General features: G+C 44.2%; 1 protein-coding gene across 17 annotated transcripts in view; it reads left to right on the plus strand.

Moving 5' to 3' along the window:
* The first annotated feature begins 234 nt into the window (after window positions 1–234).
* The window catches only part of jakmip3 (Janus kinase and microtubule interacting protein 3), an 82,006-nt gene continuing 60,734 nt past the window's right edge, over window positions 235–21,506 (plus strand). For all 17 annotated transcript variants that reach the window (XM_072666857.1, XM_072666853.1, XM_072666854.1 and 14 more), the window contains exons 1-2: window positions 235–649; window positions 12,877–13,110. In XM_072666857.1, coding sequence (XP_072522958.1) covers window positions 12,982–13,110 — 129 coding nt within the window. In that variant the 5' untranslated portion in view covers window positions 235–649; window positions 12,877–12,981. The remainder of the gene's footprint in view (window positions 650–12,876; window positions 13,111–21,506) is intronic.

Genomic DNA, 21,506 nt, shown 5'->3' on the forward strand with positions numbered 1-21,506 from the left:
GTGTGTGTATGTGTGTGTGTGTGTGTGTGTGTGTGTGTGTGTGTGCTGTGACTGCCTCTTCTTCCTCCTCCTCCTCCTCCTCCTCCTCCCTTCTCCTCTCCTCCACTCTGCTGCCAGCTTCATCCCTCGCTCCATCAGGGTTGGGGGTGTGTTCATGGTAAGCACCCAGCCCTTCCCTCTCTCTCTCTCTCTCCCTCTCTCTCTCTCTCTCTCTCTCTCTCCCTCTCTCCCTCTCTCTCTCTGACAGCCTCCCTCGCCCTCTAAAACTGCTGCTCTCCCAGCAGAGCTCCTATCTCTCCCGTCCTCCTGTTTTCCCCTCTGCTGCCGTTTCTGATGAATCATTCCCGGCTGCCTCTCTGCTGAAGCCGGATCCCTGTTTTTTCTTGCCATCCGCCACCGTTTCAGGGATGACATGAGATGAGAGGAGGACTGAGGTGGGGAGATGCTCAGTCGCCTGCATGAAACACTGGGCATGACAGCACATCCGTTCTCATTTCAGAGCGTGTGCCACGACTCACACAGCATGACGGAGGATCCGGCGGCCGCCCGGCCGCAGCACGCAGACTGAAGCAGCAGCAGCAGCAGCAGCAACAACATACAGAATAAGAAGAAGCAGCAGCACAGCACTACCCCGGATCGTGCTCTTATGGTTGGTTTCATCCCTCTGTTTCCCTTCTGCATCCATTCCAACCTGCATCCATCCATCCATCCATCCATCAGTGGTCCTCAGCAGGGCTGCTCATTTCCCTCCGGCTCTGATAGGAGGGATCAGGAAGGGTTCGGTGTGTTTGGAGAGGCTGGGATTACCTGCTAATGATCTCCGTCAGGGCCTGCTGGGCTGTTTGTCAGCAACTTGTCAATAGGAGAGGCAGCATGCCGGCAAGAAGGGAAGATCGTGGTCAAATGTCGGTTTTGCACTAAGCCTGCCTGCTGATTTGGTTTGCAGTAATATCATTCAGGCTTATTTTTAGACTCTAATTACAGTGAGAGCAGAGCTGGGGCATGTTCACTTCACCTGTCCTTGGTGTTGTTTCCTGCTTTCTCTAACCGAGGGACAGCATTCCATGCTCAAGGATTGCGTCCTGGGTCTGTCCTGCAGGTGTCAGGCTGAAGATGCATTTATAAGCTTTATAAGAGTTCAGGTTTAGTCGTAGGCATGTCTGGGGCAAGTTTAGGCTGCCCTCTAGTAATACTTATTAGTGCTTAGTACCTTTAGATGTTTAAGTGTGATGTCTGGAGATTTGCCGCAAATGAGGCAAATGAGGCAAACTGTGAGCTGTGCTTATCACAGTGTATAACCCCCATATTACACCTAGCAGCTCTGTTCTAAATACAAAGCTCCTACAACAGCAATCCTTAAAGTTTTACACTGCGTTGGTGTTACTAGGTGGTTGCTGGGCAGTTGCTATGGTCTCTCTGGGGGTTGATTTGGTGTTGCTAGGTGGCTGCTAGGCTGTTGCTATGGTATTCCAAGTGGTTGCTATAGTGTTGCTAAATAGGTGCTAGATGAGTGTTATAGTGTTGCTGTTGCTGCTGTGGTGTTGCTAGCGTGTTGCTGGGCTGTTGCTATGGTATTCCAAGTGGTTGCTATAGTGTTGCTAAGTAGGTGCTAGATGAGTGTTATAGTGTTGCAGTTGCTGCTGTGGTGTTGCTAGCGTGTTGCTGGGCTGTTGCTGTGGTATTCCAGGTGATTCTTTTGGGGTTGCTAGGGTGTTGCTAGGCAGTTGATATGGTACCCCAGGTTATTTTTAGAAGGTTGCCAGGGTGTTGCTAGGTGGTTGCTAGTAAGTTTCTATGGAATCCGAGGTGGTTCTTATGGGGTTGCGATGTGGTTACTCTGGTATTCCATGTGGTTGCTATGGTGTTGCTAAGCAGTGGCTAGATGGATGATATAGTGTTTCTAGGTGGCTGCTTGGCAGTTGCTGTGGAATCCCTGGTGATTCTTGTGGGCCTGCTAGGGTGTTGCTAGGCAGGTGCTAATGGTATTCCAAGTGATTCTTATGGGGTTGATAGGGTGATGCTAGGCAGTTCATATGTTATCACAGGTGATTGTTATGGGGTTGCTATGTGGCTGCTCTGGTCTCCCAGGTGGTTGCTATGGTGTCACTAAGCAGCTGCTAGATAAGTGATATAGCATTGCTAGGGTGTTGCTAGACAGTTGCTATTGTATCCTGGGTGGTTCCTATGGGCTTTCTAGGTGGCTGATGTGGTATTCCAGAGGATTGCTTTGGTGTTGCTAAATGGTTGCTAGGCAGTTGTTATAGTATTCCAGAGTATTGCTTTAGTGTTGCTAAGTGGTTGCTAGGCAGTTGCTATGGTATCTCAGGTAGTTGCTACTGTGTCCAGATGGTTGCTTATGATTAGGTTTGCAGGAATCGCTCTCAGGCTTCTCTTCTCTCAGACCTGCGTGTTGCTTCCTCCTGTTTCTGAGAGCAGGGCGGCATTGCATGATTTAGGACTGTGTCCTGGGTTTGCCCTGCTTGTGTTAGGCTTAAGGCGTCTGATTCGCTGATGTCTGATTTTCAATCTCCTCAATTCTCAATCTTCTGGTTAGGTCACAGGCTTGTTTGGGTTCCACTAAAGGCTATGATGGAAATGTGAATAATTTTGGGTGGTGCTGTTGATTAGTGTCTTTAGATGTTTCCGTCTCCTGCCTGTACCTGTTTCACATGTGTCTTAAAACTGAGGGAGCTCTCAGGTTTCTCAGCAATGCTTAAGCCAGTCTTAAACTGCTTTAGCTGTTACTAGATGGTTGATATGGTATCCCAGGCCGTTCTTATGGTGTTGTGTTCTCAAGTGAATGTTAGATGAGTGATATGGTGTTGCTATGTGGTTTTTATTGCTATAGTGGCTATAGTGTTGTCTGGCAAGAGCTATGGTCTCAGAGTGGGTCTTATGGGGTTGCTGAGTGGTTGGTAGACAGATGTTGTAGTGTTGCTAGTTAGTTGCTAGGGTGTCTTTAGGTGGTTGCTAGGCAGTTGCTATGATATCCCAGGTGGTTCTTATTGGGTTGCTGAGTGGTTGGTAGACGGATGTTGTACCTTTGCTAGCTGGTTGCAAGGGGTGTCATTAGGTGGTTGCTTGGCAGTTGCTATGGTATCCCAGGTGATGGCTATAGGCTTGCTAGACGGTTGCTATAGTAACTCAGGTTGCTACTTTGGTGTTGATAAATGGTTGCTGTGGTTGCTACACAGTTGGTATGGTATCCCCAGTGGTTGCTGTAGTGTCCTATGTGGAGGGTATTGTGCCTAGGTGGTTGTTGTGGTACCGCATATGGTTGGTTGGGTGTTGCTAGTGTATTTGTACTAATAAGTGTGAGTGGTCAGTTTTAAAGCTTTCCTGACCAGAACACACCCAGGTTCAGCCAAAATGGTCTTTAAAAAGTAGAGTCAGACTACCTCGAGGCAGGTATGTTAGAACTGGGATGCATAGTAACACTAGGTTTGCCTCTTATATAACACACAGCAGCAGCGAATGCCCACATTGCTTCATCATAATCAATGAATCTGAATGGGGAACCGTGCCAGCTAATCAATTGCCTGCCCCCCAGGGATGATCATCCTGGAGCAACCTTGCATGATTGGTTGTTAATGATGCTGTTTCACAACTGTAACTCACTGTACTGCAATCTGAATTATAAATGGGAAACACTCAGCTCACTCCTGCCTTGCCTCAAAAGCAAAACATGCTGAGTCACAGTGCATAGACGTGATTAAAGGGTTAATTTAGCCCTGTGTCCAGATTCTCTGATGATGACTAACACTGATCCTAGAATGCATACCACTGTGGGATTTATTTGGCTAGACATGACAATAATAATAATAATAATAATAATAATAATAATATAATTCAGAGACACTGTACAGATGTTGCTCTTGGTTCATTTTGTATATTGAGCACTCTCAGGCCTCCTCTGACCAACGCAGCCCTTTCCGTCATGAATGTCCTCTTAACAGCGCAGTACAGACAGGAGTTAATGTGGAGTGACCTCTGTTTGTCTGTATTTGGTACTTAAAGTCTACTAGAGGCTCAGTGAGGTATGACTCCAGACTCTTGTAAGTAATAGAGTCGTACTCCAGACCTGTCTTTGAACTGCCCGGAGGAATCTCCTCTTCATCTCAGCCAATGACCCACAAAATGTATCCAGTTCAATTGGGCGGAGCTGATGACTGTCCTTCGTCACTGTTGCTGTGAGATGGCCTGATGGGATGATGGGTAGATGCACTCTCTCCAGACGTCTGGGAATTGCTTCTTTTGTTTCAACAAAGAGCGTAATAAAGTTATATACAGTAAAAATATAAATATAATAAAATAAATAAATAAATAAATTGAATGATAACAATCATGGGTGGTTGCATAGGTGGTTGCTGTGATGTTTGCGAAGTAATTGCTAGGGAGGTGCTATAGTGTTGTTTGCTAGGGTGGTGTTAGGTGGGTGCTAGGCATTTGCTATGGTATAACAGCTGGTTGCCACTATGCCATGGCTAGGGGGTTGCTAAGTGGGCACTAGGTGGTTGTTATGGAGTTGCCTAGTGGTTGTAAGGGTGTTTCTTGGTGGTTGCTATGGTATACCAGGTGGTTGCTATGATATCACGAAGTTGTTACTTGCTGTGGTGTTGCTAGGTGGGTGCTAGGCATTTGCTATAGTATAACAGCTGGTTGCCACTATGCCATGGCTAGGTGGTTGCTATGTAGTTGCCTAATGGTTGTAAAGGTGTTTCTTGGTGGTTGCTATGGTATACCAGGTGGTTGCTATGATGTTACTAAGTAGTTACTATACAGGTGCTGTAGTGTTGCTTGCTGTGGTGTTGCTAGGTGGGCGCTAGGCATTTGATGTTGTACAACAGCTGGTTGCTGCTACGGCATGGCTAGATGATTGCTAGGTGGTTGCTATGGTATCCCAGGTGGTTGCTATGGAGTGGCCTAGTGGTTGTAAGGGTGTTGCTAGGTGGTTGCTAGGCATTTGCTATGGTATGGTAACAGCGTGTTGCCACTATGGCATGGCAAGTGAGTTGCTAATTGGCCACTAGGTGGTTGCAATGGAGTTGCCTAGTGGCTGTAAGGGTGTTGCTAAGTAGTTTCTATGGTATATCAGATGGTTAGTGTGCTAGACAGGTGTTATAGTGTTACTTGCTGTGGTGTTGCTAGGTGGGTACTAGACATTGCTATTGTACAACAGCTGGTTGCTGCCATGACATGGCTAGAGAATTGCTAGGTGGTTGCTATGGAGTTGCCTAATGGTTGTAAGGGTGTTGCTAGGTGGTTGCTAGGCAGATGCTATGGTGGTTGCTAGTGGCCAACATAGGTTCCAGTGGTGTCCCAAGACTAGGCTAAACCTGCGCAGGCCTTTGTATTGCCATTGTTTCACACAGACCTGGTATCTGCAAAATAGCAACTTTACAGGAGGAGGAAAAAACCTTCTTAACTTTCAATGGGAGTCAATGGAGTTAGCTTTTGTTCAGAGTCATTTTTGAGCATTTCTATTGGTCCGTTCATCATGAAATTCAGACACAGTATAAAGTACAACCGCCCGATTCACATCATGTCAAAAAGTGAAAAATGACAACAATGGAGATTTGGGGATTTTGCAGGTCAGCGATGGCATGCTGGTCTAATGGCGTAGTTGCAGAGCTGTTGAGCTGTTAGGCGCATACTATGACAGCTCTCTGTTGTGTGTTTTGCACTTGACAGAATGCTTTATGCTGGTGCAGACAAAGCCCCTCTCACAGCAGCTCCATCGCACTGCCGGCTCCATGAAGTGATCTGTACTTTTTGTTACACACCATGAACCGTCAAAAAAGACACAACAGGGGCAGTTCCATCAGCAGCCTGAGGCAGCTGCACTAAAGCTCCGTTCCCTTTTACTGACTCTTCAGCCAGCACTTAGCGGTGTTCCCTTAAAGCAGTAATCAGCTCCTGGTTACGTGCACTGGTGTCTCCATTCAAGCAGCTTTGGCCCAGGGATCAAGGCTGTGGCTACAGTAAAGGTGTGAGTCAATAGTCATTTTCATGTTATTAGTGACTCCTTGTGCTCTTAGACTCTGTCAGGCTGCCATTAGACCCAGGTTTTATAGAGCTTTATAGCAAAGTGGTGGTGGTAATTTGCACCCAGAGAGCGAGAATGAATGGTGTAATGGGAATAACAGGAGTCTCTAGCCGCAATGTGAGTTGGTCAGGGGCAGTACTTTAAAAAAGCGTATCTCTTTACTCTTAAAAGGTTCACTGAAGAATACAGTTGTTCTCGCTCAGAAACAAGAAAACCCAGGCCAGCCTAGTTTTGCTGGACTGTCACTGGCTGCATAAAATGGTCAATGGCATTTCAACAATGTGGAGTTTGGGACTGAAATATCTGCTCGGCATTGTGAAAAAGGTTCTGTGGCATAAAATGACCTCTGTTAGGTTTCATGTGGCCCTGCCTGATGAAGGACGTAAGCCTTGCCCTCAGAGCCTTTACATGTAGATCACATATCTGCTAGTTTATAGAAGAGCCCAGGACCCCATTAACATGGCTTGTGACTAACGTCACAGTAGCGATGGTTGGCGAGGCTGGCAGTTTGATAGCGTTTCTAACATTGCGGTAGTGATGCCGGGCGAGGCCGAGGCGATAGCAATGCTCACAATGGTTGCAGTGGTTTTGCTAAGTGGCCGTTAGGGGGTTGCTATGGGGTTGCATAGTGGTTGTAAGGGTGTTGCTAGGTAGTTGCTATGATATACCCGGTGGTTCCTATGGATGTTGCTAAGTAGTTGCTTGATGAGTGCTTTAATGTGCTTGCTGTGGTGTTGCTAGGTGGTTGATTTGATGGCATTTGCAATGACATAACAGCTGGATACTATGGCATGGCTAGTAGTTGCTAGAGGGCTGCTGTGGTATCCCGGGTGGTTGCTACAGTTTTATTAAGTAGTCACTAGGTGGTTGCTATGGAGTTGCTTAGTAGTTGTAAGGGGGTTGCTACACAAAATGCTTGCAAGGTTGGCAGCTGCCACGGTAGTGATTCTAATGCCACAGTAGCGATGCTAATGGCACGATACTGATGCTAACGCTGTGGTAGGATTGCTGGGCGTGTCACTCACCGTTCCCTTTAAGAGTCAGGTGCGGTCTGACTTTGGTGGATTTCTATTATAGTGGGGCAAAGCGGGGGTGAACCCACATTGGACACACGCCTGTGTTGACAATTCACTACCAAGATAGCAACAAATGTCTGACTGTTGACGTCTGCCTAGGTTGTTTTCGCTCAGTGGAGCTCTTGTGTTTTTCGTTGGCAAGACGCAGCAATACACCAGAAATTGACCTGAACAGCCCTCATTTGTAGACCACCACGCCCATCGGCATAGATATATCCACAAGCACTGGTGCTATTTAAACGAGGCAGGCGGAAGGTGTGAAAATAAGCTGTTGGCCGGGTAGAAGATCCATTTAGCATCGCGACGTGCCTTGCACAGGGTGGAAGATAGAACCGCTTGTGTTAAAGATGCAGATTTAGTTTTACTGCACAGGCTCTGGTTGCAAATCTGGCAACATGGCGGACAGTTTTGGCTTGATTTCTATAGAACGGAAGGAAATGGAACCACAGCGTCCATGTTTTCTACAGTCACCGGTGCAGACTAAAGACTAAAGCCAGGTTAGTTAGAAGACGTTAAGCCTGGTCTTTGGAAATGAGTGAAAAACAAGTCCCATTAATTGTGTAATTGAATCTACGGCCAGGCTTAATGTGTGCATTACCTGCTACTGACACTCTACTTTACATCCTATTGAAAAAGAAGCATTTCCCTTAATCAGACACTCTCTGTTATGTCTGGGGGGATAGTGATGTGGCTGTGTTTCTCAGAACCGGGTGGCTGGGTGGCTGCGTGGCTGCATGCCCCGACTGACTGGTTAAAATTCAGCTCACGTTTGGCAAACAGCTCTCTTTTCTTACACTGTCAGAGGTTAGGGTGTGAAAGAGAGAAGTCACATCTACTACAACCACAAAATGACAGCAGACAGAGAGGGGCAGGGCAATGTGCAGAATATCTCCCCAACGGCTTCGGCAGAACAGTTCTCCTCCTGACTTCACTGACTTCACTGAACAGGCAAATTAGTCAAAGTAAAAGATTTGTTTCAAATCTGATTGATGATTAAAAACATGATTGATGAGTTTTGCATATCCCAGCTTTAGAAAGGTCAGATCTCAGGGTCAGCCATACTACAGCACCTCTGGAGCAGAGAGGGTAACAGGCCCTTGCTTAAGGGCTCAACAGTGGCAGCTTAGCAGACCTGAGTGTTGAACCTACAACCAAGTTGCTGTGTATTCAGCTCACAGTGATGTGGGGGAAGACTGTAAGAGATGGGGGAGAACTCAGACGACTTTGGGCTAGGGTGGCTTCTGCTTTGTGGTAGGAAGCCAGTCCTGTGTAGAGCCAGGAATGATAGATGGCTGGGTGGTGATGGAGGGATGTGGAGAGCTGTCGTAGACATGTGAACAAGGTAGAGATGGTATGTTCCTCCTCCCAAAATGTAGTCATTTGTTTATGTACTCTGGCCATGTACCTGGACGTGGTCCTTTGTTGGTGGGTTCATCCTCTAGTTCTTCTACAGTGGTCACAGGATGCTCCCCACAGCTGTTTGCTGGGTATTTCTGGTTGGGGGACTATTCCCAGTCAAGCAGTGAGTCTCATTTGGAATTTGTGCTAGTTCTTCAATGTCGGTTTGCTTCTTACCTTACTGAAAAAGGCGTATACCAGCATAAATCGTGGGTTTATGTTTGGTGCTGGTTGACCAGTACACCAAGCACAAAAACCTTATATCTCCAAAACAGCAACTTTACAGAAGGAAAAAAAACTTTTAAACCTTCAATGGAGGTCAATATGAAAAGATTTTATTCCAAGCCATTTTGGCAGATTCAGATGCCAGATACAAATTATGTCAAAAAGTGAAAAATGGAAAATACAAAAATGGAGATACAAGGTTTTGGCGGGACAGTGGCGATATGCTTCATGCTGTTTGGGAAGTCACTTGAACACAAAGAAACTTTACTGATGCTGATGTTATGTTAGCTTCAGATATTAGATATTAGATATTCACCTTCTACGCTTCACATTACAGTAATAACTTCTTAACCTAAAGAAAGTATGTTTTTGCTAAACAGTGAGACGTCCCATTAATACGTGAACAGCAATTAATTCTCATTTTGAGATAATAAATAGTCCTTCATGTTTTCAGGGTATTGTCCATATGGCAAGACTAATGAGCCACTGTTCACATAGTGCAGTGCTGAACAATGCATTTCAGACCAACTTGTATTGTTGGAACATGCAATTAATCTCTCTCACACACACACATACATACACACCCTTATTCACATACTTTCTTCTCTCTCCACCATGTTCCCATCTGAACTTGGCTTGACTTTAACTTCGATCATACAGATTACATGATTTACAGACGTGGTCCTGTTGAAGAGAGTTCCTACATCAAGCACAGGGCTGATCATTTAATGGTGTATCCTGGCAGCCCACCAACGTAGACGGGTTGTTATCTGGTTAGATGTAGGTTGTGACGTCAGGTGACCAGAATTCAATGTCAGGAAGTCTTCTAATGCCAGTATCAGTTTGGCGTAGAATAGTGCCGACAGCTGACGTTAATCTTTTGTTGGTTTTACATTGTGATGTTAAGTATCCAAAAATCAGCATCTTTCAAACATCCCATGCTGACGCCATATTTATGTGAAATACCAACTTTTAGTTGTGAGGTATGATAACCAAAAGCCAACGTCTGCTAAACTTCATAACATCCACACACGTGATGTAGTCAGACGTTGATATGTTGTTGGTAAGTCATGGTGTTAGGTTAATAAAATTTAACATCTGTCTAATGTTGGAGCTTGGTGTCAACCCCGTGTTGTTTTTTGATGAATATGTGACTTTGATTTCCAAATATAATTCAATGTCTGTCTAACGTTGGAGCTTGACGTAAAAATATATAGTTTTTAATGGATGTAGATGTGGACTAGAATTTAACGTCTGTCTAATGTTTTAGCTTAATGTCAAGCCAATGTTGTTTTATGATGGATACGTGACATTGATTCCCAACTAAAATTTAACATCTGTCTAATGTTTGAGCTTGATGTCAACACAATGTTGTTTTATGACGGATATGTGACTTCGATTTCCATCAAAAATTTTACGTCTGTCTAATGTTTTAGCTTAATGTCAACCCAATGTTGTTTTATGATAGATATGTGACTTCGATTTCCAACTAAAATGTAACATCTGTCTAACGTTGGAGCTTAATGTCAACTCAATGTTATGTTTTGACGAATGTGATTTTGATTTTTGAATAAAATGCAATGTCTGTCTAACGTTAGAGCTTGACGTGAAACTATTGTTGTTTTTTGGAATATGGGACTTTGATTTCCAACTAAAATTCAACATCTGTCTAACATTTGAGCTTCATGGCAACCCAGTGTTAGTTTTTGATGGATATGTGACTTTGATTTCCAACCAAAATTCAAAGTTTGTAGAACGTTGTGTTTTAATGTAATCCTGATTTTTATTTTCGATTTAAATTAAACGTCTGTTTCACATTAGAGTCCTTTCTGACATCAAATTGACGTCCGGTACCTGCTGCGAATGATGCTGGAGGCAGACAGAGTTGGCAATTCAACCATGTTGATGGCCAAAGACTTGCTTTGCAGTGCCTGGTAAATCACTTTTCCAGGCAAACGTTCATGATGTTTCTAATGGAGTGATTGACAGTAATGTCTTTATAATTGCAGACATAGAAAGAAAATGTCATGAAATTTGAGTCCTTTTAGTAGTTTTTAATGGTTGCCTTTAATGAGACTTGTTTTTTGTAATGGATACCATGCATAAGTAACATGGAAGGTCTAAAGCATTGTACAATCTTGTGTTGAGGTTATAAGTGCATTTTGTGGCCTACACATGGGCATGGGCAAAGTGATTGGCTCTCCTTCTCTTTTTTTAGAAAGTGAATCTCTTCTACCAGAACAGAAGTTACAAAGGCTGCAGTATTCACATCTTTATTTCTCAGCAAAACAGCTGAGGACAAAATCTATATCATTTCACACACACATGCAGAAATGGACTGGTCAAATGTATTGGCACACTCCACTTAATAGTGGGTAGCACACCCTATGAAGAATTCTTCGTTATAAAATTCTTCGCAATAATGTCTTCTTTTCCGTCCACTTCCAGGGAGGTTAGCTACAGAAGAATGGGCTGTAAACCTCTTAATGACTTTAAAGCTATCTTCAGACTGCAGGCAAACCTCTGGTGATCTGGCGAGAAGACTGTCTGCACTGTTATTTGCAAGTGATCAGATCGGATTGTGCGTGTCCGGACATTGCAAACCTATCTCAATGGGTTGCTGGGCTAACAACGCAGGCGCTAACGAGCTGCTTTCATACACAGAAGTAGGAGAGATGGAGGTCGCTCTGGGTTTGACGTGGTCGTTGTCTACTGCATTGCAAGTGACTCAGTAGAAACTTTGAAATCCAGTTTAAGCGTCCAGAGCATCCAGACTGAGACGCATCCGTCCAAATCCGACTATAATCCATTTTAAACCACCTCCAAATGTGGTTTGTATCCGATTTGCAAATATTAGATGTCAGTTGTGGTTTTTGGCTGTCCAGACTATCACAAATCAATGTAGATACAATCTAAATATGCCAGTATTATATAGGATTGAGCCAAAGACTCAACTTCTATATAGCTAGCACCTGTTGCCTCACATTTCCCATTTGCCTCTCCATTATTACATGCTCTATAAAAACGTTCCTCTTCCCTCACCTTCTCGTGATGAAAATTCGCACCCCAAGACCACCCCAGCTCCTCCTCCTCTTCCAGCTCATGCTCAGCCTTAGCTTAGCCTGGCTTCAAGGCCCATCAGCTGCCCAGAACTCCAGCCCAAATTTGAGCAAGACAGCTTGCATGAACTGGGTTATGGGATCTAATGCGGTGGCTCATAAGGTTCTATGTGAATGTCCATATGTGTATATGATCGAAGTATCTGAGCCTGGTTGATATGAATACATGACTGAGAGCAGTGTGGCAAGAGAGAGGGACGCGTGTAAAGAGATTTAGTGGCTGAGGGAGGAAGGACTTGGCTCTGTTTAGCTGAACCACTTGAACCGTACAGCGTTTAGTTGGGGGATAAGTGTGTGTTCTGGAGCCTCACTGATTCCAAGGCATTTCCACAAGAGTTGCCTCTCAGACACTAGGGTGGATTTGATTTATGCTGGAGTGGGGAACCAAAGCTTTACTATCCAATGTGGAAGAGCTACACTTCTACACCGATCAGCCATAACACTAACACCACCTCCTTGCTTCTACACTCATTGCCCTCGTCATTTTATCAGCTCCACTTATCACATAGGAGCACTGTGTAGGTGTATAGTTCCAGACTGTATCCATCTGCTTCTCTGCATACTTTGTTAGCTGCCTTTCACCCCATTATTTGGGTGGTGTGTTCGTAGTCTGTGTTGCGCTGGTATGAGTGGATCAGACACAGCAGTGCTGCTGGAGTTTTTAAACACCTCAGTGTCACTGCAGGACTGAGGATAGTCCACCAATCAGAAAGGACGCCGTCCTGTGACCAATTATGAAGGATTATCTAAAAAAAGGACACTGAGTGGACACAGTGTTTAAACTCCACTTTAGCATCAATGCTGTGTCTGATCCACTCGTACCACCAGCGCAACACACACTACTAACACACCACCCCCACCATGTCAATCAGTGTCACTGCAGTGCTGAGAATGACCCACCACCCAAATAACACCCGCTCTGTGGTGATCAGTCCTGTGGGGTCCTCTGCAACTTTGGGCATTCCTTCCTTTACTGACCTGTCTAAACCCTCTGCCTGTCTCTGAACTGTAGGTGAGTTGGGAAGATGTAGCTGGACACTGAGCGAAAGAAGACCGTGATCGTTCACAAGCTCAGGACATTCCTGGGGAGGGCGTGTTCCAAGGAGCACCACCCACCATGTCTAAGAAGACCCCCAGTGGGCGGGGAAAAGGGCCTGATGCCATGGCAGCCCTGCAGGCAGCCAATGAGGAGCTGAGGGCTAAACTTACGGACATTCAAATCGAACTGCAGCAGGAGAAGAACAAGGTAGGTAGAAAGAATGGCATCTCTGTCATTGGCACTCCGGTGCTACTAACTGCACTATTGAACTTTGGTGGAACTGCGGGATGAGGCCTCTCTCCAGAACATCTGCTGTGAAACACTGCGTAACCCGAGTCATATTAGTGTAAAATCCTGTAGTATTACTCTACCACCTCAGTCCACATGCTGCTTTACCTTCAGCCACTGCTTCTGGGTCTCTCAGCTTGTAACTTTCACATATACCAAAAGGGGGTGCTCAGTGCATAATTTGTTATTTACTGCAGTGGAGTAAAAGTGAATTACAATTTCCACCAGTAGAGGGAGGACAAGTAAGAATTGGTGCTATTGGAAGCAGATTGTCAATGCTTTTTACTTCACCAATGTGGATTTGGGAAATTCTGGGATAATTTTACCTTAAAGTTGACCTTCAAGGTGTCCATTCTATCCATAGCAAATTGGCTACTCTGCTAGCGCTGCACAAGTTAACATTATATTAGCTGATGTTGCATCTGCCATTTTTCATATTGCTCCCACAACACTTGAATGTGACGTGCCCATAATATCAACATCACCAGGAGTTAGTAGTACTGTCCGATTAGCATGTGATTAGCATGTGATTAGCCTGTGAAGGCAGCATTTTTTTCTACTCTTTAAGGTCTGTGGATAATTTATACCGCCATATGTTTCCGTATTACCATTTCAATAGCCACCAGATAGCTAAACAGCCTAAACTCAAGTGCAGTGGGCTTAACTAGAGGAATCAGTCAATACGTCAGACCGTAACCAGACCAGATCTGACTACGATCAGATAGAATTAACTCATTCACTCATGTTTAGAACCTTCCTGACCGCTGCGATTGATTTCTCTATGATTTCTCATGATTATTAATTACTCCTTCCTATATTATGGCCTTCTGTGTTTGATTGAAGGACTGTGCTGCTATGAGTCCACTGCTGTGATCCATTAGCATTGACAGAAGTTATTAGATCATGGTGGAAAGCCTGTAGACAAGCACTCTGGCCTGGTTCCATTTCAGCCTGGATTCTGATTGACAGCTAGTGAGCGCTTTGGTTTGTCCCGCTCTATTACATACATGTCTCTGTCACTAGATGTGTGAAGGGTTTTCTTTGGGGACGGTGCAGGGATGTTGGAGCATTTCGTGTCTCTAGCAGAGACGGGCAGAAGTGGAGTAAGACGCTATTTGGAGTCGCAGTGAACGCTAAGTGTGACATGTCTAAGAGTGGTGGCAGTAGAAAACTGTCAGTGGAATACACAAGCCTAGCAAGCCTAGCTCAGTGGAGGCAGAACGCAGCATAGTCGTACCAACACATTGCATTACATGCTCTTTCTAAAAAGTTTAGACACTACAGAATGTAGTAGAATGAAAGAGTTGCCTGGTAAGTCAATGGATTTATGGAGTGTGACAGTGATATTTTGATCCTAAAATGTCAGTGCACCACTTAAGTTTAATATATCAGAGGTGGCATATATAGCAGATGTGATATATCACCCCCAGTCGCCTGCTAAAGCAAACCATTTAGCCGTACCAGCCTAATTACACTGATCAGCCATAACATTAATGCCTAATATTGTACAGGTCCTCCTCATGCTGCCGAAACAGCTCGGATCCATCAAGGCATGGCTTCCACAAGGTGTCCATGGTCGTAGGAGGTTAGCAGCAGATCCTGTAGGTCCTGTAAGTTGTGAGGTGAGGCGTCCGTGACCATCAGTGAGCCTTAGGTACCCATGACCTGGTCACTGGTTCATCTGTTGGCCTTCCTTGGAGCTCTTTTTTTTTGTAGGTACTGACCACTGCATACCGGGAACACCCCACAAGACCCGCCTGATGTTTTGGAGATGTTCTGACGTAGTCAAGAGATCGTCTTGCCATCAGAGTTTGGCTCAGATTCTTGTGCTTGCACATTTTTCACATCACCTTCAAGAACTGAGTGTTCACTCGCTGCCTAATATTTATATTTAACCCTAGATCATCAGTGTTATTTACTTCACCTCAGTGGTTTTAATCTTATGGCCGATCGTTAAGGGTGTAATGCTATTATAACTGTTTACAATATTAAAAAAAACATTCGCAGTGGGTGATCTGCCAGTTCATCCAGAAAAAAGTGTGAAATTGTATAGCAGTATACTGCTAATAAGTGCAGATAAGTGTAACACATGCTAAAGCTAGCCTGTTTATCTGAGTGGCTGAGTCAGGGATGTTCACCCCCCACTATATTGTCAGTTCCAGTCTGAGGTGGACGGGTTTGTATTATTATAGAAGAAACATCCAGCCTCTCAGGGTTAGCCTTTAGCCCAGTGTGAACACTGGCTTGCCCACTAGCTTGTAAGCTTGCCCACTAGCTTGTCTCTGACAAGGCCTGTGGAACCACCACACTACAGCTCTGTGTCACAAGGTCGACTCTCCAGCATCTCAAAAAGGATTCTTTGGTGATGATAGGGATAGCGATGGTGATAAAGGAGCCCTTTTTGGCCCATTTTTAAAGGTTGTGCTACTGTAATGCATCCATTAGTTACATTGTTATTGCAGTTTGTTAATGTGTAACTACAGACATCCATTAATTATTTATTATAATTGGATAATTGGGCTAGAAATCTAACCTTGGCCTCAGAATGGTCAATAGTACCTGACCTTAAAAACATTTGGATTTCAGACTTGGCTGCCGTAATGCCCTCGGTGTGACTGTACAGCTAGGCACATAGACCAGCGCTAATCAGATCGTGCTCTTACAGGAAATAAATCAATGTCAGGATGTGTTCTCGCTCTCTCCTGCAGTGCCAGCAGAGTGCTTTCCTGTATCCGTATGTTGTGGTCGCCATGACGGAAGAATAAAAAGTGGTGCACAGTGCATATTATATAATATCATATTATGTAATTTAGTGAATTTGTGTGACGTCTGTTTAAACGTCTTCATCTACTAAATGATTTTTCGGAGTGGAATTAAACATAAGATAGACCGCCTGTACTGGATTTCATCACTGGCTGCTGAGTTTTCTCCGTCAGGTAGCTGGGCTTACTCTTCATGATAGAATGAGGAGCTCCGTTATCCGGGAAAGGCTCGGAGTAGAGTTGCTGCTCCTTCACAATGAGAAAAGTCAGCTGAGGAGGTTCGAGCATCTGAGAAGGATGCCCTCCCCCCAGCACTAGGCATTACCAACTGGTAACTGGAGACCTTGAGAAAGACCTAAGACCTGGGGACACCTGGGGCTCCTCCAGCAGGACCTAGTACAACTAGCTGTGCACAGGGATGCCTGGGCTTCTGTGCTTGCCCTATTTTTCAACATTGAGAGAGATGAGAGGCTCCACTCGTGCTTCAGTGGTGTTTTTGTCTCCATCCTTCCACTCTGAGGAGATGAGTGTCTCAACACTGTGGGTCTGAAAGGAGGTGGAGATGATCAAGAAGCTCTTACTGAGAAAGGAAACTGACAAAGAAGAAGAACATGCTGGAGCTGTTGGTGTTCTCAGAGCAGTGGACTGGCCACCCCAGTGTCCAGGCTTTTGAGATTGAATGTGTTTGGGATGAGATGGATGGTGAGGAGTAGAAGGTGCTTCTAACTTCTAAGACAACAAGAACAACATCTCCTGCAGGTTTGCTATAGATACACTGAAAGTGAGCCTCCTGAGAAGAATGGGAGCTGTAATAAAGGTAAAGGTGGGCTTGTTAAACACCCGGACATCTGATATTAGGTTTATTGTTGAGACTTGTGAGTCATTTTCTGTTCTGCTTGTGTCTGGAGACTGTAAAGTTGTACTTTACTTGTATTTAAAGCAGCATTATGCGAGAATTGCCATTTTTTGCTCCTGGGCTCCCCCTACAGTCGGGAAGTGTAATTAATGCATTGAGCCAACACAGATGGATACATGTGCATTTCTGGACTGGCTGACAGATACAGAACCATCACTGAAAGTGAAGGAAGCATGTGGACTAAGGTGGTTCAGTCATATTAAAGAATTTAGCTACTTGCATGCTTTGTCCTGCCCCTTTTACCAGAGTTACGTAGTGCGTTTTTTTGGTGTGCTGAGCCTGGAGTAGCAATGATAGAGACGCCATTCTCCCTGTTACACATCCATGGAGCATCAGCCTGATTTTGAAGCTCTTATTTTAAGGTAAAAATTCTACATAATGTTGCTTTAATGGCCTTTTTGACTGGATGCTGATTGTCAGCACAACCCTAGTCTTTGCAACACTGAAACTGATGCTAATAATGCAGAAGGCTGCAACATGCAAATGAGCCCCCTGACAAATCACTGTTTTTTGAATGTCCAATTACAGATGTCCCTGCTTTCTACATTCAGCTCATGAGGTTAAAGACAGTGTACGTTTTTGTTTAGTTTGAGGTATATCACAATATATAGCAGTGTATAGCAGAGTTACCTTTAGTGTGTGTGTGTGTGTGTGTGTTTGTGTGTGTACATGTGTGTGTTTGCTTATTGGAGAGCAGTAGGACACATTTCTGATTCTATTAGGCCATCATTTCAATCCATCTGCTGTTATGCATGTATATATATATATATATATATATACGTGTGTGTGTGTGTTTGTGTGTTGGCATTAGACCCATTTCATAGTCTGTATGGTGCCTTGCCATCATTTCGAGGCATCTGTTATGTTATGCATGCATGTTGGGTGTGTATGTGTGTGTGTATGGTGGCATAAGATGCAGTTGGAAATCTGGGTCTCGCTTCATAGTAACCGTGTAATTACACATGAATAACCCATGTAATAGCATTGTAACTACTGGTAATGTATTCACTGTTACAGATGGGTTATAGCAGCACAGCTTCTGTAATTATACACTGTGCTGTACGACTACATTATATGGACAAAAGTATTGGGACACATGTCCATTCATTGTTTCTTCCAACATCAAGGGTATTAAAAGCGTTTACCCTGTTTGTGTTGGAGTATTTGTCTCTACTGTCCAAGAAAGAAGGCTTTCTACTATGTCCTGAGCATTGCTGTGAGGATTCGATTTGATTGCATGGATGATCACCACCCCACTTCCTCACTCCCAACTCCCCAGCTAATCCAAAAGTACTGGATGAAGTTCTTCCACTGCTCAATGCTTGGAGCTTTACACGCCTCTAGCCCATGCCTGGCATTAGATGCCAACAGGTTCATGTTTATCTGCTCCAGGGAGTCCTATTCTATTGGCAGTACTTCTCTATGGGGACTAGACAAGCTGCATGCTGTCATAAGTACATTAAGAAATGTAAAATATTGTCATGTTATTTTAATGCTAATGGTTATATTTGGGTGTTTAAGTGGTTATATGTGGGTGTTATTATAAAAAATGATATTTTGCATAGATTGAACTATCCGGCCTGCTTTGCTGTGACAAAAGTAAGCATCTTAGCAGTGCTAACAATTTATTAGTCTCACTCATCTAAGATGTCCAATCATTAAATATCAGTGTTTTATTTACAGGATTTTCACCAATATCAATAAAGCCCAGTACCTTTATACTGGACATTATTATAGCCCCCACTGTACAGTCCTGTATAATATTCTAGGCTATTTATACTGTATGTGTGACTCACTTCTGTCTTAGATATGAGTAATTTCTCCTTCTAATAGGCCACGCTAAAGTTACCCCTTGTCTTTTACAAAGTCTCCTTGTTGTCCTTGGTTCTGTTTAGTCACCGAGTTTTCTTACAATCTCCTTGGTTTCCTGACAAGGGTTATCCAGCACCGTGGGACTGACTAGTTTAAGAGTGAAGGGTAAATCACCTGAAAATAATGCGCTGTCTGATGCTGCATGTCTGTCTGTAATCGAAGAACTTCACTCCAGTGCATTGACCCTTATGCAGGACACCCAGATATGAGCCAATTATCAGCTATTCCCAGCAGCTCAGGGTGCTGTCCAACCTTTTAGCTTTTTGAATCATGTTGTTGATTACTGACCGGGGCATCTTGACTGATGCTCTGTGGCTACGGAAGGGAAGGTGGTGATTAGTCTCAGAGTTGTCACGTCTGTGCAGAGAAATCAGTATAGCTTCATTTCGTTCCATTGAGCCTGCCTCCCATTTTTATACACTACTTGTCCAAATGTTTGTGGACACCCACAATTCAAATGTGATGAATGCATTCAGCTTGAACTTGAACTTGCAACCATTGCTGGCACAGATGTGCAAATGCACATACACACACACAGCTTGTCTAGTCCCAGTAGAGAATTACTGCCAATAGAATAGGACTCTCTAAAGCAGATAAGCTTGAACCTATCGGCACTGTAGAATGATGATTGGTGCTCCTTCCAGTACTTTTGGGATGAGTTGGTGGTAAACATCATCCAACATCCTGACCTCACTAAAACACTGACCTCTTGGTGTTGATGTAATCAAATCCTTACAGCAATGCTTCTCCAGAAAGCATTCTTCGCAGAAAGCGTAGAAAGTCTTCTCCCCGGACAGTAGAGACAGTTACTCCAACGAAAGCAGTATAAACTCCCTTCATTTCAGAAGAATCAATGAATGAGAAAGTGTCCCAATACTTTTGTCCATATAATGTAAAGTGGTCTAAATGATTTAAATTTGGTGATCTCTGTATAGATCAAACCATGGTTCAGTGTGCAGGGTTTTCATCAGTCCTCACTCTCCCAGTGTCCAGAGCATTACATGTGATGGGGAGTACTAATGAGTGGGTTGGGTAATCTAACATTGGGGAGGAAAACTGGGTTAAAAAATGCAGTGAATAACATAAATCTTATGAATTATCTGTCTTGCAGACTAAACATACTCATTTTGACACATATTTAGCACACCATGGCCGAAAACCCACAGTACTTATGCACTTCTACACCTTCTAAGTTAATATGAATGCACACCGTGTCCTAATCAAATCTCTGTGTCCTTAACGTCAACAGACTGCCCTCCAAAAGCCCTATTACAGCTTTACATTATCATTCAGGCACGGTGGTCCTGCTGTTATTTCCCAAATGCTGTCTCAGTTGTCCCAGAGAAGGTTTACTCTAACAGTCCTTGAAAAGCAACACTGCCCTTAGTTTAGAATTCGTTGATCTGAGCAGCACCAGTGAGTAACTAGTCAGTTCCACTTCCGCCTACCTAACCCATGGTGAAATAATGAACTGCGGCAGAAAGGCAGCCCACTCGCTCAGTGCTGCAGTCACAGTTCTACAGATGTGCTATCAAACCAGACAGCCAGGCTGAGCACTGCTATTGTTTTGCTCTGCACTCAGATTGACAGTTGCTGGAGACGCTGGAGATGCCTCTGCTGTCGTTAGGCCTGAATGAACAATGCTGGACACGTATGGCGGAGAAAAATGAGGAGCGTGCCACCCTCAGCATGACTCCAGTCCTGGCTCGTGGCTGAGGGTGCACAGTTCACAGCGTGTTGATAAGCATGTAGTTCACCACTACTGCACAGAGGGACCATTAACCTTAACCCTTCAGCCACAGTACAGGCTTTTTCAATCCTGACTGATGTTAAAGATCACTCACATCATGACAGACTCCTCTGATTTGAGTGGAGCTGCTTCTGATGCTTCTCTGATCTGGGTGTTCATCCGTCTTGGCTTTAGCTTGGCTTTAGAGACGCTGGCCCAAAAACGAATGAATACAGTACAGTATAGCTTCATTTCATTTCATTAAGCCTGCCTCCCATTTTTATACACTATTAGTCCAAATGTTTGTGGACACCAATTTGATGAATGCATTCAGCAAACTGAAGTTGCACCCATTGCTGGCAAAGATGTGCAAATGCACACAAACACACAGCTTGTCTAGTCACTGTAGAGAAGTACTGCCAATAGAATAGGACTCTCTAGAGCAGATAAGTATAAACCTATCGTCACTGTGGATTAATGGTTGGTGCTCCTTCCAGTACTTTTGGGATGAGTTGGGAAGTTGGGGATGAGATAGGGTGGCAATCAACATCCAACATCCGGACCTCACTAGAGCACTGACCTCTTGGTGTTGATGTAATCAAATCCTCACAGCAATGCTTCTCCAGAATCTAGTAGAAAGTCTTCTCCCTGGACAGTAGAGACAGTTGCTCCAACGAAAGCAGTATAAACTCCCTTCATTTCAGAAGAACCAATGAGAAAGTGTCCCAATATACACTGTAAACTGATTTAATGAACAAAATACATTCATTAGGATTTTTGATATCCAGATTTTTCGGAACACCTACACTGTACTTCCACTCTCTGGCCACTTTTTTGGAAACATTGACCTCGTCCACTTTATGACGGCACTATCAGGAGTTTGTTTCTCCCGCTTTTGTGTTTTCATATCAAATGCTTTTATGATCGTATCGTATTCAAAGTCAATGCAGTCTGAAGTAGGCTGCTGCTGTGGACACCGATCATAAGGTAGCCAGCTATGCCAACCCAGCATTCCAACATGCTGTTATAATAACAG

This window comes from Salminus brasiliensis, chromosome 22, assembly GCF_030463535.1.
Source record: "Salminus brasiliensis chromosome 22, fSalBra1.hap2, whole genome shotgun sequence".
Classification (NCBI taxonomy): Eukaryota; Metazoa; Chordata; class Actinopteri; order Characiformes; family Bryconidae; genus Salminus; species Salminus brasiliensis.